This window comes from Orussus abietinus, unplaced genomic scaffold (assembly GCF_000612105.2).
Source record: "Orussus abietinus isolate OABI.00-Male unplaced genomic scaffold, Oabi_2.0 scaffold9, whole genome shotgun sequence".
In the NCBI taxonomy this organism is placed as follows: Eukaryota; Metazoa; Arthropoda; class Insecta; order Hymenoptera; family Orussidae; genus Orussus; species Orussus abietinus.
In genome coordinates this window covers 2025071-2043566 of record NW_019396004.1, presented here as the reverse complement: position 1 = coordinate 2043566, position 18496 = coordinate 2025071, and the positions used below count along the sequence as shown (strand labels likewise).

Sequence of the window (18496 nt, the reverse complement as noted above, 5' to 3'; positions counted from 1 at the left end):
GCTCTCAACACCTTCCTTATCGATGTTCCCTTATGCGCCGATAATGACACGTTGCACCCTGTCGCCCGGAGCCCTATTGGTTTTAAGAGATGTGCCGTTTGCTTAGTAAGGCGATAGGCCGCGCTCGGACCACCGCCCTCGGGCAGAAGGGCTCTGGGCAGCCATCGAGAGGCGATCTCGCCAGAAAGGAATCGCGAATCGATCGTAGACAATAGATTCATAAATTGCTAGCAGCCGAGAGCTCCCGACTCCTTGCATCACAATACCCGCAAGCCCGGGGCACCTATCAACTTTCGAGCCAACTCCACTTCCAACATGCGGATCCGTATCGCCGCCTTTAAAATCGAAGCATGCTTCCATCTCGATAACGCCTCACGTAACGAAAAGGCACTACACTTTGGAGATAAATAGGGGAAATTCTGAAGGACCGGTTTCTGCAAACTCTGCTTGTCGATCGCTTCATCGGTGATTGGGAATATTTTGGGCATAGGCTTTTTGGGACCCGGATGGGAACTGACAAAATCGGGGGCGTCGCAAGGGCCGACATTGATTTGGGTTCATGAAAAGATCAGATCGGCTCGATGATCAGCCGTCCTGATGCACCCTGGTAGCCTGTAATTAGTTGCATCAAGCGGTAGTAAGACGGCAACTATGGGTGTGGCCGAGGTGACGGCGGACGTCGGTCATCGTCACAGGAACACGTGGAACGAAATAAACTCTAAGTGCCTGGATGAAAAGGCATGAATATCCGAGGATTCCACTCGAGTTGGGAATAAATAAACCGGGCAACAAATCGTTTCAAGTTCTGCTGGGTACGTCTAAAATGCAGTTTGAGATGCACTGCTACGTCCTGATGTTTCACCTGTGCTGGGCGCTTAGCAAAGATGAAACCGGGATGGTTAGACACCTTTTCGGGCCTAGGAACCAGACCAGCTCAGCTGTATTTAGCCCACTGCAGTTGCTTTAAGAACGGTCAAATTTCGCGTGCCTCGCCAGTTGCAACGTTCCTTCTGTTGTACTAATTTCCGTTTGTCCTACAAATGAAAGGGTTCACCGCGCTAGCAGTCTACCCCGTCGCCTGTTTAAATATTTATCGTTCCAGCCTCTAACTCGACCATTGAAAGAGGTTCCAAATTTTAATGAAGCGTCGATCAGCTTGATCAAGATGAATCTATCAGCTATCTGGAAGATCAGGGTTGAGATCGAAGGTGATCGAGAGATGAAATGTGAGATGAAGTACGAAGAAAAGTGGAAGATGGAGTCATTCGCTCCCCGATGGACCCTAAAATAAATACTATTTATTTATCCAGTGTTTGACTTTCGAAGGATTGGGAGGAAGTCCTCCGGAGCCGGCTGCTCCTGCTTGTTTTCCTTGTGTACCTACAAAGTCCGAGCCAACGGCAGGTTGGTTTAGGATTTATGGATTTTTGCGTTTATTGTCGAAGGATCACGTGAATAAATACGCCTAGAGTGATGGTTTCGCTACTCAGGCACGGACAGAGGGCCGATTAGTGCAATTCGCTGACGTGGGTCCTCATCACGAGTCGGTCTGCTGATGGGTCCATCGGAATCGGTCAAACTCAATTTACAATGAAATTCCCCAGGCAGCACGCTTTACGACGTGTCAGAATTCGCGCAGAGGATGATCGGGTCAGTGCTTTCACGTGTCCTAGATCCCTTCATCTCCTGATGCGTCCGGACTGGCCCCAGTCCTTTGAGCAGCCTTGTTTGTGCCGGAGGGTTGCCCAACACAATTGTGCTCTAAACGGACGCCTACAACCGACGGAAAAGATCGTGTGGCGTGATCGGTCATGCATTTCCACCCTGCACAAGTGTTGGAAATGAACTAGGATCTCCGGAGAAAGCCTCTGTCCAATAACGAAGTGTAAACTGGACCTAATCGGCTTCCGCCGGGGATCCGGGCCCCCAGAATTGGTTACTCATTTTAGGTTTACGAGAATCACTAAAACTAGGAGAGACAGAAGGAAAACGGCCTATTTGGGTCGCACGTGCTGAGCACGACCCAGTCTCGAATGTCGCTTCCAGAAAACGACCACATTGCACAGCTCGTCTTCAGGACACTTTACAGGGTCCACGCGCCACATGACAAGTTCACCCTATCCCTGTCTGGAAGATCGCATCCAAATCCGCCGCAACTTCTATTAACACGTTCTCTAAAATAGTCCTAGCCACCGTTGACGAGGTGCCGCAACTTTGGCAACCACTTCGTCCCTTAAACGAGGACATAAAGGCACTTGGATAATTTTTTTTTACCTCAGTGCATCAGGTTTCAGTCGTCCGATTTCCGTTTTGGCGTAAGCTTCTCCCCGAGCTGTACAGGTCGGAGATTTTTTCCTTCAAGAGATTTTGAATCTCTCGGGCGAGCAAGCGCATACCATGGATTACGTACTACGGTTATTACGGTATTACGGATATCGGATGTCCTTTTGGCTCGGGGCTCGATGCCTCTGCTACAAGGCGAGAGGCTCGGCGAAGAAAAACCAAGTTTCTCCACAATGCCGGAGCACGGCCTGCAGTTCCGCCCATTTCCGGCCTCTGAATGCATCCTCGACCCTTAAACGCCGAGCTATGCGAAGCGTGGCCGTGTCCCTTCGCCCGTGAGGTTTTTATCTCCAGTCAAAGAATTTCCGAAAAATCCCGCCCGCTCGTCCTCCCTTCCAGGACTCGAAACGTGCTTATATTAGTCCTGCGCTTGTTTTCCAAAAATCAACACCGAACATCCGGAGTGCCGATTCGGGAGCACTTTGTGGCCCGATCAGGACGGCCGGTACATATTGTGACAGACGCATTGTGACGCTGACAAAATATCGTTCGAGCGGCTTACTTTTAATGCCCCGGTAACGGCGAGCAGATGATCTCAAAAACTCATTCGAACCCGTTCCTTTCCGCCTGGACTCGTGAATGGAGCCCCGCTGGGCCTCTTATTGCGAGAGGATTCGCCGCGAATCAGAGCGGAGATTCGGAGAAAGGATTTACTCTAATTCGCGTGCAGACTCCTCTCGAGCTGGCCTTTGTCCAGACCGCTGCGAGTACCGAGGCCGCCTTAAGGGTGGCTCTTCTCGTCTGACCGATCACCCCTTGGACCGATAAAAGGAGCCGGATTCTCGATTTAATCGTTTCCTGGGTTAGACTAGACGTGACATCTCCTTTCGGATGGAAGCTGTCGGCTCCCGTTGGAAGATCTATGGTCATGTCCAGCCAAAGTCGTTACCGAGGCGCCGAGTTGGGCACCGTAGACGAAAGGGGTGGAACGAAAATGACTAGCCTTTTCGGAAAGGAATCCCATTTACGGGCTCCAACTGGAGAACTTCGGCTGAAAAGAGCCGACTTCAAATGACGGAACAGGGCACTCGCATTTCTTAAGGACTAGGAGGCGCAGACAACCCTCGGTAAGAGTAAGTGTAAGGACGTCTACAACTGGCTAACACACAATCGCTGCGGTGAACCGCAAGTGTACTTCGCAATCCCATAAATAATTACCAGATTCATTACGAGGTCAGGAATAAATGAAGGCTGGTCGCGAGGTCGCGGCTCTGCGTGAAAATCTCCTTAGTGAGGTTCCGGATAGAAATTCCTGAATCCTCCGATCCGAAACAGCGACATCCGGAGCTCCTCTTACGACTCCCATCGGATTGCGTCGAAGCCGATGCAACCGGTCGATAGCAGTCCTGAAACGCGGCCATTTAATCACGATACTTTAACATAATTATACACGAGCTTTCGTGCGATCCAGCTGCGAGAGCCAAGACCGGAACCGGTTCCAATGAGATCAGGTTAATTAACCGCGCGTTAGCATAAATCTCTTAGTGCGACAACGCGTTAAAAAAATCACCGGACAACCAGCCACGGGATTTCGATTCGATGTCGCTGCCTACACGGACAGCCCGTTAAGAGCCGAACGGGTGACCAGAATCGATATCGGTTGTCATGCAAAACGATACTAATCCTCGAGTATACGTTACATCCGGGTTTCTACGAATCAGCGAGTCGGAAACATCTCGGCTGACCAAGGGTCAGTGATCAGCGGATCAGCACCTCAGTTCTGCAGTGACCCTACCCATGACAATTCCCTAGCCACCCTAAACTCACTCATGACGATCCGCTAGCCACCCTAAGCCCACCCATGACAACCTACCCGACGACAATCTCCTTTTCTACAACTGCATCGAGAGTTTAATCTCACGTGAGAACGCGCAGTTGAGATTTTTACTGCAAGAGGGGAACCTCGCCGAGGCGTATCCTGGAGGAGGAAAGGTGAAGATCGACGGAGAGAAGAGGGCAACTTTCACGCACACGCACTATGGGTCTCGTTGCGCGTGCCTCTTTCGAGAGCACCTGTGCACCTGCGTGACCCTGCCTCTCTCTTTGGCGCGCCGCGATTTAATGCCTGCATTACGATCGTTAATGCGCGTCATGCGCCCCTTAAGGAGAATACCGACGAGAGTACTCTCCAGGTACCGGCCAAACCGAGGGCCGTAACTCCCGGTCCCTCCGGCGGCCTCGATGGTCTTATTGCCCGATCGAGATGTTTTCGCCGGGCCGAATCTCGGTTTCGGAATCCGGGCTGCGATCGGGTTGGAAAGTCGGAGTCGAGATTCCGAGAGCTGCGTGGGAGAGCGGAGTCTGCAGAGCGCAGCGAGGAGGCCCTTGCTGGCGGTCCTTTCGGGGACTTGGACCGCCTCGGACCTCTGGGCAGGTGTTTCGAGGCGAGATCGTTTTCTCGCGCGTTTATGCGCGCACGTGCTTTACTGCCTCGCCTCTTCGTGCGCGCATCTCGGTGCGCATCTCGGTGACTCCGGAGCTCGTCAATCAGCGGAAGAGCCGCATCTCCTGGGCCGGGTCATGGCCCCTGGGAGCAGGTGAAACCCCAAACCGACGAGCTGGACGGCTCGAGTACTCGGGGTCTTCAAGTACTCGTTCCTCTGGAGTCGTGCACGCGCTAGACGTTACGTAAATCTGCAGACCCGTTTCTCCTTTCGCTCCTCCCCAGCAAGACCCAGGTGTTCCGATTTAAGGCGAGCATTAAAATGCACCCAAATGTACCAAATACCCCCGAATCTAGGAATTCCCGGTGAGATTTATCAAAATAAATTAATGAACTAAATTCTGGAATTAGGGAATTAAATTATAAATGTATTATTTCAATGAAATAATGGAGCCTAGAATTTATTTATTGAATTTCCTCATCCTGCTCCCCCGGTTGCATTCCGATTTCAGGGGGGATTTTTTCTGCCTTGCGTTTTTTCCCGCGCCGTTTCCTTGAAACGATCTCTCGACGTACCTTCCACCGTGATCAGCAGGAGGTCTTGCAGAGTCTCTAGAGCCGAGATGAGGCAGAAAGAAGAGACTCTGGCATGCGCCAAGCCTGGGGTCACGTATGCGTCGGGTCACGCTCCGGCAGGTGGTTCGCGCGATTCACTCCCTTGATAGACACGCGGACCTATTCGCTCTTGCGAGCGACTTAATTGTCGCGCAGACGGTGATTTACGACCTCCGAGACCGTGCCGAGGAATCCCTTGGGCCCGCCATGGCGAGGAAAATCGCCATGGCGAGCCCAGCAAGGGACTCGCGGACTCGTGCACGTGGGCGCCTCGAGGTTCCCTTCGCGAGTGGCCAAGGTCCTCCAGAGAATGACAAGAGGCCTCAGGCTCTTACCAGGAGCTCATAAATCTTATTAAATATCTCTTCTATCTGTTCATCAACCGCTGCGAGTGCTGGTCGCACGTTGAACACGCATCGAACCAGCTGCCGCTTAACAGTAGTTGTAATGGGCATGCCCAGTACGCGGGGGTGTAATCGGACTTGATCTCATTGCTCGGCCCCCGCCGAACGTACATCAACTTCACGGGATATACGTATATTATCTGCGGATTGTGCCCCAGCACCCTTAACACTTACATCGCTGATGACCCACCGGAATCGCTTCCAGACGTCGCCGTCTAAAAACAGTTCTTGACAACCTCTTTGCGACTGGTCTAAGACGGTCGATGTAAATATAAGATGGCGAGTAGGAGCCCTCGTAAAATTCCGCAAGCATGGTTCTACCTTGGGAGAGGTCTTAATTACGCTACCGTGCCGGTTATCGAGCAGTGTTGGGGAATTATGCGAGGGGAGGCCGAATTATCGAGGGACCAAAAGGACGGAGACGAGGCCAAATGGATCCTCTTGGTCCGGAGAACGACGACCCCCGAATCCCTTCGAGGATTCGAGGATTTGCGATTTTTACGGGCCATAACTTGAGCAAATCGCTAATCCCTTCGCGATGGCGATTTCTTTTCACGGTTCGCCGAGGAGCGGGGGACCTGGAGGACCAGGTTATACATCCCTGGGACCGTATTCGCCGACCGGTATTTAAGTCTTTGTAATCCGGTCAAGTTTTGCGGGGGAGCCACCCGGTGAGTCATGGCAGGTGCTCCTCTTCGCGATCCAGCAACGAGAAGAGACCCCCTTCGTGAAAGAGCCGAGAGACCAGCTTAAAAGGGCCTGGCAGCACTAAGTGCACCACTACTGGAGTACCTAGTCTGGAGTAGCTCGTGATTCCTCCGCTCTAAGTAGAGCTAGTCCAAGATGGCGCCCTTTCGTGCAAAGTACACGTCTTCGTTTCGAGAGAAATTCCACGGAAGGCAAAAGATAGAGGATTCAAGAGGATCGACCGCTTTCTCCACTTTTTCTTCCACTTATTGCAAGTACATCCGAGTACTTCGAGTATCGAGTGTTCGATCATTCAAACGTCCCACAGGAGGAAGACTCAGGCTCGACCGGCAGCAATTATTTCGGTCTCTCCTCTCGTTATTGGGTAAATCCTCGAACTGAACAAGGAGAAGCGCGCCTCCTCTCCTTCCAGGAGGAGAAACCGATCGCTGGATCAACGGGCAACGTCCGTATTGATGGAACGAGTTGCACCTTCGCTCTATTCCTGAATCGTGATAGGATGAGTGCAGCTGGTAGCTATCCTCGTAGCTTGCATCTGCTCTGTTCCCTGTACCATTTTTTAATGCTCATTTACAGTGGAGAGCAAAATCGGTCCTGGGCTTGGTCCCTTAAAAAATTCAGGTCGAAGGTTACCCAGAAGTTGTGTTATCTGCAGGTTGCTGGATTGCACGTTATCTCCATGTTTGCAGATAGTACATTATCTTCTGGAACGTGGAGTCGGATTGCACGGCTTGGCAACCCCCGAATTACCGCCCACGTTGGGCTCCCCCCATCGAAGAGCCTCGTCACGATGTGGTCCCGTAGGTGGACTTCTACGCTACGGGGTACCGGAGTCAACGATTCGTAAAGACGAAAGGCCTTCATCATTCGTAAAGGTGTAACGAAGCGAAGCCTACGTAGGTGGACGTTATCTGCAGCATACAGTTGCATCAAGCCCAGGTCCCAGCATGAGTCCACATTATTTGCCGATGCGAACACACACGCGATGCCGCGTGACGAGGCCCGAAGTCGTTAGGAACCATTCAAAATCACCTTAAATCTCCTTCGAATGGCGAACCATTTTTCTCCCCAAAGATGAAGGAATCCTAATTCAAGTGGGCCTGATAGAGCGCAATCTGGCGCGAGGTCTCTCGATGGTCCTAATATTTTGGGTCACCGGTGAGGAAGGTTCCAAGCAGACTTCCAGGGGAATCTGGAATGCCTAGGTTCCCCAGAGAGTGGACTGGCACAAGGCCAGGACTACCGGAATCTTTTCATTTTTTTTTTCTTTTTTTTTTTCAGTTCTCGCCTCGTGCGCGAAATCGCGATCCCGTCCCATATTTGAGCTCCGATGGACCCTTAACGAGCGGCGCTCTCCCATCCGGGTAAGAATTTACAGTCAGCGTTTTACGAGCGTGCGGCCCTCGTATCAGGAAACGGGTTTAAATAAATGTGGCAATTAAGGTCTGGTCCCCATCAGGGCCGATCCCTTAACTCGGCGCGCATTTGATTAACTCGTGTTCGCCGTCATTTGCAAATCCTTCTTCTTAAGTAGCCGCATGACGAAATAATTAAGGTGACGGGGAGGCCTCTCGGACGTACCAGCCACTTAATCGATTACAAGGCGCCCTGTTAACGGGGCCCCTTCTTTCCGAGCGTGCCTTATTTCACCCAGCATTCCTTGCATGCGTGCACCTAAGTACACCTATGTAGGGTACTAAGTTAGACTCCAGCCCTCTATCTGGATGCCCGATCAGGGGACCTGACAACCAGAAGGTGACCAAGGTGATATTTATCCTGATCAGCTTTTGCTTTATGGGGCTGACACGCCATTGACGAACCTACAACTTGAGGTGACGGGAGCACACCGGTCGATTCCCTTGAGATTACTTAGCCATTCGCTGGAAACTCGTTATTGAAATCGACCCGAGGCTCGTAATCGGCATCCTCGGCCCGGGCCTTAAACGGGCCGAAGAGGCGCGAAAACCGTCGTTTGCGGGATAGCCGCAAACACGACTTGCCGAGGCAGCAAGGTGCGAACACCTTATTTGGAGGGACTCTCATAAATCCCGTAAATAAATCCCGGAGAGTGTCGATAACACCTTCCCGACATGTCCTGGTGGTACCTACCGCCCCACCATCGTCCAGCATCCATGTGTCGCTGGATCCTAATGCATGATCATTCCCTTAACGATGTCGACGTTCCCTATCACGATTCCTGATACTAAAAAGTAGGATTTCACGGGGATAAAATCATTGGTCCTTGCAATGGCTACGCTAACGATGGGTCCCGCCGCTCGTCAAAGCTGCTCCAAACAGCTGGCTGCGAGGCAGCCATTATTTTAAATTTCGAGCGATGGCCCGTCGTGTTTCAACATTATTGAAAATCGTGGCGTTAAAAGCGCACGTGTTCTTGGCGCCCTCGGTGTTAATGCGCACAGCGCACTGCTGATTACAGAGCGGCGGAAAAGGAATGCCTCGGAGCAGGAACGAGCTAAGTGGCAGGAGGGCACAGGACCACCTACGGGAACGTCACTAAACTCATTCCGACCAGCCAAACGACAGGAGGTCGACTAACTCTCCAACTCAAACTCATTATGGAACACTTTGGACGTCAATACCGCGACTCTAAAGTTGCCTAATCTATCTCTAAATGGCTGATGGCTGAAACGACGACCCCCCTGAGAGCCAAAACTTGGCGACAGTATCAGTAGTAAACTTCTGACGTCAACCTATGATTTACCGTTTGCTTTAAAAGGTAAAATTAAAAAAATTGGTAATGTCGCTCGGATTTTGGGGATGTTGAGGCTCCAGCGAGATGCCGAGGCGGTGGACGTGATGGCATCAGCCGGGATGGACGCTTCGAGGAGGACTGACTAATATCGGGTATTAATACCGGGGTATGTCGTTAGTGCCCGAGTTAGCACCAGTTAACTCGAGTCTACATGACCGTGCTAACTGCCGACTAGGAACTAGGCCTCATCGGAGCAGCCTCAGGCACCTTCATCACCATTGGTCTCGCGAGTCTTCATCTTTAGCATCATTTAGCGCCTTCAGCGTCGATCTTAAGTCCTAACCGTACAATCGTCCAGCAAGGAGCTACCACGTGTAAAGTGTCGACAGAGCCGATTAGAAGTTCTACACTCTAACAGTTCCTGGTTTTCTCGACGCACCTGTTGGGCAGCGGCAGAAAAGTCGAGAAGCAATGTCCGATTAAATCCAAGCGACTCATGGGGATGGAAAGAACTCTCCTTCAAGGATTTGCATGGAAAAGGTTTATTTTAAAATGCGCGATACACAGCACGACTCGGACAGACGGGGGCAGCGATCAACTACGACTGTGCGTGGGTATCCAGAGTTACATTCGTCTAAAACCAATTCGTAATTATAGATAACTCGGTAAATACCATGATATCACATTGGGTTAATTATTACATTAAATGGCTAAAGGCTTTTCAGCCGGTGCTGCGCTTGTCCGTGGCGGACGTGGAGGTGCGCTGAATCGAGCGCTTTACATTCGCCCTGTATTCGTCTTCATACGCGTGTAGATATAAATCCTTAAGAAAGATTTGACTCGCCAATTCCATGGCTGGGAGAAACCTCTTGGAGCGGCTTTGCTGCTGAGCCTCCAGTTCGTTTAACGTGAACTGCCTCGATTTAGAATAACGAGGGTTCCTGGAGTTTCGGCGAATCTGAATCTTATGGGGTTTAGAGTTGCTCAGGGGGTAGTTTATGGACAGCAACTTCCTCTTCTGGATCGACACCGGTAGATTTTCCTCCGGCGTCTCGCGAATCCTTTTTCCTCGATGCTTCGGCACTCCATCCGCATTATCGGTCTGTGAGATCTCGTTGTTCAACCCTGAAGTGGTCTCGACACTCGACTCCGTGGTGGTAGTTCCCTCCTCGATCCTGGGCTTGGTCAAATTCAGCTTATTTTCTATGATATGCTTGAACAGCGCATACACCTGCCCAATGGTGAACGTGGTCCCGTTTCGAACGGTGAACTTGTCGATGTTCATCTTTCTCATCAGCTCCTCGGTCGCGTTCTGGGCCTCCAACATGGAAAGCTTGTCGTTGACGTAGTTGCTGATGAATTCATAAAATCCTCTGTAGTAACCCTTGGGTTTATGTTTTCTGCCCTCCTCCTTGTGCCCCTTGTGGTGCCCATCACCAGCTCCGGAACCGTCTCGACGTCTGTGTCCTCTCCAAATGTTCTGTCCAATTTCTTTCCAACCAGCAGGCTTGCAGTAGAATCCCAGGATCCTCAAGAACGTCTTCCCTAGCTTGGTGATCTCCCTTCGATCCTTAGCGGAGAACTGCGGCTCGTCATCTATGGTACCATTCTCATGGTCTTCCAAATCGACGCGATAGAAGTTCTCCTTTATCGAGTAAAACAATTCGGGTATACTGGAATTCGCGTCCGGTTCCTGACGTGTTCCGTTGGCTTGTCTGGAGTCTATGCGTTCCAGCTTCCTGGACAAGGCCTTCAAGGAGTCTATCATCTTTTCGTCCCAATCTCGGGACCCGGGTACCTCGTTTCTACGGTGCGAACGTTTCCCACCAGCCCAGTCTCGAGTGCTGTTTCTGCGGTGGTGGTCCGAATGGCCGTGTCCCTTCTTGTTCTGCAAAACGTGCAGGATCCTATGAACGAGTCTTCTGAACAAATCGACGAACTCGTTGTAACGCCTGACCCGAGAACTCATACTTGTCACCGGCGGTAGCGACGTTGGAGCAGAACGACGTCGTCGTTTGCTCCAACGTAGCCTTGGATGCTGACCAGGGGTACATTTGGGCAGCTCCCGTGGGCTCCAGCTACCGCCGATACAAGTAGCTCCAGGTGGCCCCTCGCTCAAGACGTAGCCCTTGTCGCAGTCGTACATGATCTGTTTATTGTTGACGATCTTCTTGACATAGGGCCGGTAGTCGTAGACACCCATGTTGCCGACAAGCAGTACCTTACCATTGGTGACATACCCAGGGAAGGGGCAGTATACCTCCACGCAATGGGGAATGTCTCCCGTCCAGTTGCCATATCGACACTCGACGTACTTGCTAGTTGTATTTCCGGGACCGGTGGAGTGAACGATCTCAAAGCCATCCTTGCACTTGAAGACCGCCCTCATGCCGTGGTCGGTCTTAGGGGCGATCACCATCCCGTTCTTCGGAGCCTTCGGCATCTGCTTGCACCTAGCTGGAGAACAAACGGGGACGATGGACCAGGTGCCGTTGTTGCAGACCACCGGGGTGCTGTTGGCCGCGAACTCGTAGTTGGAGATACACTCCACGATGAGCCTCTCGCCGTGCTCGACCACGGTCACGTTGTTTATGCGGTCGTGCTCTCTGCTGGCGATGCTCACATGGCCGTTCTCTATCCTAGGGACCACGCAAGGAGCTAGACAACGCGGGAGAGGGTACCTCCACTTCCCGTCGATCTGGCAGATCGAGGACGCGTTCCCTTCGAGCTTCGTGTGCTCGTTGCACCTGAAGATGATGCTCGCGCCTAACCCGGTACCTGCGACACGTGAAACGGAGGGGACTTTTACCTTGGCACAGGTGCACGCAACTCTTGGCCACCTATCCGTAATGTTGCATCGCCAATGGGCTAAGTCAAGAAGCGAAGAGATTAAGGAAGCGCGACCTTCCTTCTAGCGTTGGTCGAAATTCCCGATGCCCAACTGCTTCGTCTCGGCGTTCCGATATGCAACATTACCTTCCGGCTCGACAAAGGGCCAAAAGTTGCGGACCCGGTCGATGGGTCTCCTAAACCTTTGACGGCAAATCACCTGACTCGATGTTCTCGATCCATCCGTTGTACAGGATCCCCGGCGATCCGCAATTGATCTCCTTGCACATCGGAGTCTGCCCGGTCCAACGCCGGTCGGCTCCGCAGCGTCTGGTGGTGACGCCCATTATGGTGTACCCATATTTGCACTCGTACGACACGATAGAGTTGTAAGCGTACGAGGTGTACACGGCTTTGCCGTTCCGCGGGTTTTCCGGGGCAGGGCACTGGACCGCGGTCACCTACAGGTAAGCGGGTGCATGTATTTCGTTCGTCAAAGCAAGCGACTATGAGACCTAGCTGTGAAGTGTTGCACCCTGATCATGGCGTGCCACCTATGAGCGGGGATACCTTACCGGAGGGAATCAAGTCCGGTACCAACGTCTTCGAAAGCCCCCTTGAGTACGATCTTTACCTGGACACACTGAGGCAGCTCCTTTGGCGACCAAGTTCCATCGGACAGGCAGATCTTCTCCGGCTTGCCGATGAGTTCGTACCCGGCGGTGCAGTGATAGGACACCCTGCAATCATAGGTGTAACACTCCCCGGCATGCCACCCGTTGGGGATATTTGCAGGAGCTCCGCAGCTCTGGGGTTCACAGGAAACGTCAGGACCAAACCAGCTGGCGGCACCATCCATGACCAGACACTTCGCCTTGGGAAAACCAGTGCTGGCGGCGTATCCGTGCTCGCAGAAGTACTGGACCATGTTGTCCAGGTCGAAGGTGGTCTGTTCCAGGGGTGCGTTGTGCCGAGCGTGACCGACTTTAGGGGGGTCCGAGCAGAAGGAGGTGGAGTCCTTCTTGCAGGACGGAGTACTCCCTGACCACTGACCATCGGCTCTGCAAACCCTCTCGGACAACCCCACGGTGAAGAAGTCGGGGTCGCAGGTGTACCGGGCGCGGTCACCAAACAGACGACCGGTCACAATGAGTGACCCGTGGTCAACGTCCGCGAGTTCCGGGCATTCTCGGTCCGGCTTTATGCAGGACATCCCGCAAGCGCCGTCGCACCTGCACTTCTTCTTCTTGCTTTTGCAGTCCTCGTCGGTCGAGCACTTCCGGAGGCACTTCTGTCCCACCAACTCGGCTTGCTCTTCATCTCTTGGACACATTGCCGAGGGGGAGTTGCGCGGATTCTTGTAGATCCTGCCGTCGTCGTCCACCTCCGGCTGGGAGTAGCTTCCTCCACCTTCGTCGTCGTCGTCGTCATCATCGTCGTCGTCGTCGTCCTCATCGTCATTCCAGTCGTCCTCGTCTTCGTCCCCGGTCCCTGCAGACTGTCTCTGGAGCTTGGACTCTGTCGACATCACCAAGGAACTCAGGCACAGGAGCAGGACGATGATGCTGGGCCTCATCCTGGACGTTCCGGTTCCACTGGTCAGCGGCTACTCGATCTGGTCAATGGTCGAATCCACGACCGACTTCATCGAGTTTTCTGAAAAACTCTGCTTTCCACTCTTGCCGTCCCTCTTCTGGAGAGCTTTCTCGCGAATCCACCTACCGCTGCATCTCGGATGCTGCTAGACCATCTCAAAGATGGTTGATCGACATCTTAAGGCGCCGTTGATGGCCCCGAACTTCGACTTCCCGCCCAAAATGCTTCCGGTGACCTCGGCTACGGGTTAGCTGGGTTTTTGCCCTGCACTGGGTCCTGGGAGCACTGAGATGTTCCCGGTACTGGCGCATCTAGTACGCGCATCGAGGCTGTTCAATACGTCTCTCGGTTCTCCCAGGCCCCTGCAGATGGCAGACGTTTTCTACGCAGAGGATAATGTACCGCGCAGGGTTGACGTCTGCGCCGGCGCGTTGGGTAACAACCATGTAGACCATTCTTAAAAAGTACCCCACCGGGGCACCGACCCATATTCCGATCGCAACCCACTCTTATCGATCTAATTTTCTGGTACAATTTCGGGGCCGAGCACTTTGAGAAAATCGCACTGCCAGACAAGCACCGGCGGCGCCTTCGCGCCGAAAGAGGTTCCGAATCGGTTTTTCAATTTAATTTTGCATGAGGGCCATCTGCATAATAAAGCAGCAATTTGCGAGGTCCGAGCGAGTCGCCGGTGAAAAATGTTCGTGGGAAGGGCTGGGATCAATTTCCTTCGGACAACAGTCAATGCCTGGCCCCCTGCTTAACGCTGCCAGGATACTCGGTCCTGTACCCACGTCCGCCATTGTCTTTTTAACGACAGTTCGGCCGCCATACTCGGTGGAGAGAAATTGCAACAAGGATGCGGCCGATTTAAATAAGGTGGCCCAGTAGACCGAGTCTCACGATCGGCTCCTGCATCGCAAATTGCGAATCTCTTATTGGGCAGAAGTGGGGTTGGTCTTTCGAGAATCCGAAGACCGGGCTTATTTCAACGGCGGATTTCCTTGGTCTACATAACTCAGGACCGCGTCCTCTATCAAGTAAATTGACAATCGAAGGGGAGGCCTTTTTTTTTTCTCGGCGTTGTTACCGAGTCAAAAAAAGCTCTCACACATAACCCCATTTACATACGCGCCGGGCATCTCTCTAACCCGTTTGGCAGGGCCTTTGTCCGAACCGTGCCATCATTACCGAGATGTGCTCATGCACCGGGTGCATCTCGGTTCCTTTCAGAGGGCCGTGAGTTGCATTCGAAGCCGGCTCTTACTGCACTCCCTGCACCCTACCCAATTCAGGCGCAATTGAACTCACCATGCCAGCCATTACGAGTGTCCGGAAAGGATTACGGATAGTCTGGAGGTCTAAGGTCGCCTTCTGCATCTTAGGTCTTTCCGTGCGTGGTCCACGGTTGCAGCGGCGGATAAGCTTCGGACAATGAGACGAATCGACAGAGGGACCTTCGCTTCTGACTGGGGATCTCGAAACGACGCGAAGCTGACTTTTGAGCCTAAAGCCGCCCTCTTTGCTGGCGGCAAATCGAGGGTGAATTTCCGAGCGACTCGAAGTCGAAACTGGATCATCGCTGCGAAGTGGTTAGCTCGAGATCGCGGTATTATAATTAAGCGAAAGCATGCGGATTACGTACAGCATCCGCAATTAAGCCGTCTCTTGGCGCCGGCGGGCTGGTTGCGAATCACGGCACCGCCACCGCACCTTGCTCGTTAATTCGAGCCGGAAGAAAAAATACGAACAATGTAAAAAGGTTGCACCGACTGCTTACGTGCGTTAATTCGTTTTAAATGCACCCGAAGAAAATGGAGCCCCGAACTCGGATGTAATGCTGTCACTACTCTGCAGCCCATTTCATAAAACATGACGTCAAAGCCATGGCAATACTTGCCTTCCTTCTGCATGGCCCTATATCGATGTTTTGTGGCAGTTATTAAAAAGATTTGTCCTTAGGACACGAGGACTCGACGTTATCAGGTAGAGAGAAATTCATTGAAATTCGCGCGTTGAATTTCGCCTCTCATTTCAGTATTTAAGGTCTCCAATCGGAATCATACTTAAGGTGCGCGCATAATGTATCGCGAGATATCCTCCCGCGAGTGGCGCAAACGCCGAGCGGAAGACTGATGAGAAAATAATGAGGATTGAATCTCATCGGGCACCTGCCGCCTTCGTAAAGTCCGCCTCTTTCCTGCGGGATGCAGCGATGTGTAGGGGGCAAGGAACGAGACAAGGGGAGAGTTGTCGCTTGCGGCTGCGGCGCGGAAGCGGTGTCCGGATGGACGATTATTATGAAGCAGTTAGATTACTGCAGGGTAGAGAGTGTGGAAGCTGAATACGGTCTAAGAGAGTCGGCTCGAGAACTGGACAGCCAGTCGCAGGTGCCTATCCCATTGACCAATAGGGTTGTCTGGATGCTGGATGGACGATCACCATGAACAAGGGTTGAGAGTCGGCCAGAGGACTTGGCAGCCATATCGCAGGTGTCTTTGGGCACCAGGGTTCTGGTAACTTCGTCAGGCGCTCTTTGCCCCGGAACTTACGAGCATGAACCACGAAGAGCCAAGAGCATAAGTTACATTCCGGAGGATGGAGCACCTAGCGGTACGTTTCAGCCATGCCGCGTGAGATACATAAAACACCTCCGAATCCTCTGGCTGACACCATGGCGAGGGATTCTCGCGGTATGCCGACCACCATCGGCACCCACACGCTCGAGCAGGCACAACCCCGCCAAATTACCTTCTCGTTAAATATTTCAAGCAATGCGTTATTCTCGCACGCCCCCAACATATTACGAGGCTCGTCCGATTATCTACCCGAGTCTCGCGTGTCGGAGGGCTGCCTCTCTAACGACCACCGTTCCTCGGAACGAACCGCTAATTTATGTGTATATTTTATCCAAACATATTTCGTTCGCTTTTATCCCATTTCCGAGGCGTCCCTGCGAAAGGTATCTCTTCTTCTTCTTCTAAAGCAATCTCCGCAAACCGTCCGTGGAGGACTAGGACGAAGACGTCACCGGGCGCGCTCCTGCCGAAAGGCCTTTTGCGGGTCCAGACGATTAAGTGTGGCTTTAATGATTGGACCGCCGATAAAATCGATCTTTCGCACGAAGAGAGCCCCGAGAAGTGCCTGGGTACCAAATGAAAGACGATCATCAAATATTTATGAATACCCCAAACTTAACGGCCCTGCGTCATGCAACCTTGTGTGTGGCATGACCGAATCCAATCTGCTGGACCTAGGACTCCAAGCCTTCGCTTGAGATCTCAAATAGGTCGCTAGGTCGCCATTTCCTCCCGCCTGTCGACAATATCAAACAAGTGACTTGGATAGGTTTACTCGGTACACAATAGCAGGCTGATCAGGGTGACATCCAATTTCCCGGAACGTTCCATTCCATTCCCGAATTCTCACTCGTACCGCGGCCATGCACGGTTCATTCTCATAACGATGTTCTCATTTACAAGTGTCACCTCGCCTTGGCGTACATTCCGCATTTACATGCCAGTCATTAGGCCCGTCTCAAGTCACTTTTGGCTCCTCGCGTTCCCACAGCGCATTTCCGTTTCCGGCCGACACGTGTGTCGCTCGATCGATCGACGACACCTGAACTCTCGGAAGTTCCGACACTCCATAAAACATCCGCAGCCCATTCGGCTTGACGTTTATTTCACTGTCGACTTCTTCCACCCATTGTGAGACACCCATCGAAATTTTGGGACACGCGGTGCGTCCCGTCCGCAGAGGAAACAGGTGATTAGACTCGTGGACACATCACCGCAATCACCGGACACTTAGGACAGGACAGGAGAAGAATAATTTATCAAACTGAATATGACCAGAACCTGAGGATACCTTGCAGACACCTTCCAAGAAGAGCGTTTGGCTGATTTCAGAGACCATTATATTTTTCGTAGCGCATCTATCCCGGAGCTGTGATTCGGCTCGAAGATTCCAATTAAAGGAACACGGTTTCTGGTCTGCGGGTATATGCTGTTCTTGGGGCACCAGGGAGTCCCATACCCCATGGGGCAATCGGTACTCCTATAATACTCCTGCCAGCACCGCCCATTAGTCATTGACCTGACTTGGCAAAAATCGACGGCGATATCAGTGAGAGCTCAAACTGTGCGATAGAAAGGGAAAACACGGAATTGAATTCCAAATGGAAATACATCTCGGTGAAGGGAAGAGCCTGCACCTTTAGCCATTGTGATCCATCAGCACTAGGTCTTGTGTCGTTTTGCTGACATCACGGTCTAAGATGCCAGCAACGAAGATCATTCGCAACGGGAGTTTCTCCTCGGAGCATGTCTCGAAGGAAACCCCCCATATAAGCAGAAACCAAATCGGGTTTCCGAATAAGCGTGGGCGTTCTTAATAACTCCTCTCGAAAATTGGGCGAGGCGCGAGCGAGTCGAGGAGAGAGTCGAATCACCCTTTAACCTTATACGGACCCTGCACCTGCCACATGAGTCGCCCACGAAGAGGAGTACGATTTTACAAAGGGAATCAAACGGCCACCTCGACCTGGAAGTACCTTGGAACAGCCTAGTTCAGATCCGAGAACGAGTTCAGGAGAGAACAAGAACCCGTCATAGAAGATGTAAGACCGAAATTGGGTTGCTGGCGTGAAGGTGCAGCATCCTGCACAGGTCAGGGTCGGTTCGAACCTGTCCAGGTTGCTCCGCTCGTGGGAGGGTCCAGGGTTCACATAATGATAGGATAGAACTCACTAGACAATCCGTAGAGATGGATCCAGCTTCATTTCCTCCGGTCAATTATTTTCAGGGCTTTCTCCCGCACGTCAAAAACGAGGTGTCGGTAGATGGAAACCTGGGTCCTAGGTGTAAACCTTCGACTAAGTCTAAGTAGCCTAAATAGGCAATT

The 18496-nt window shown here is 52.2% G+C and overlaps 1 protein-coding gene across 1 annotated transcript; it reads right to left on the bottom strand.

Moving 5' to 3' along the window:
- Window positions 1-9712: 9712 nt before the first annotated feature.
- LOC105700795 (P-selectin) lies at window positions 9713-13571 on the bottom strand. The gene is made up of 3 exons (XM_012426962.1): window positions 12630-13571; window positions 12216-12456; window positions 9713-11944 (listed from the first exon to the last, which is right to left on the bottom strand). Exons 1-3 carry the CDS (start codon window positions 13569-13571, stop codon window positions 9888-9890), a joined length of 3240 nt encoding a protein of 1079 aa, XP_012282385.1. The 3' UTR covers window positions 9713-9887.
- Window positions 13572-18496: the final 4925 nt, after the last annotated feature.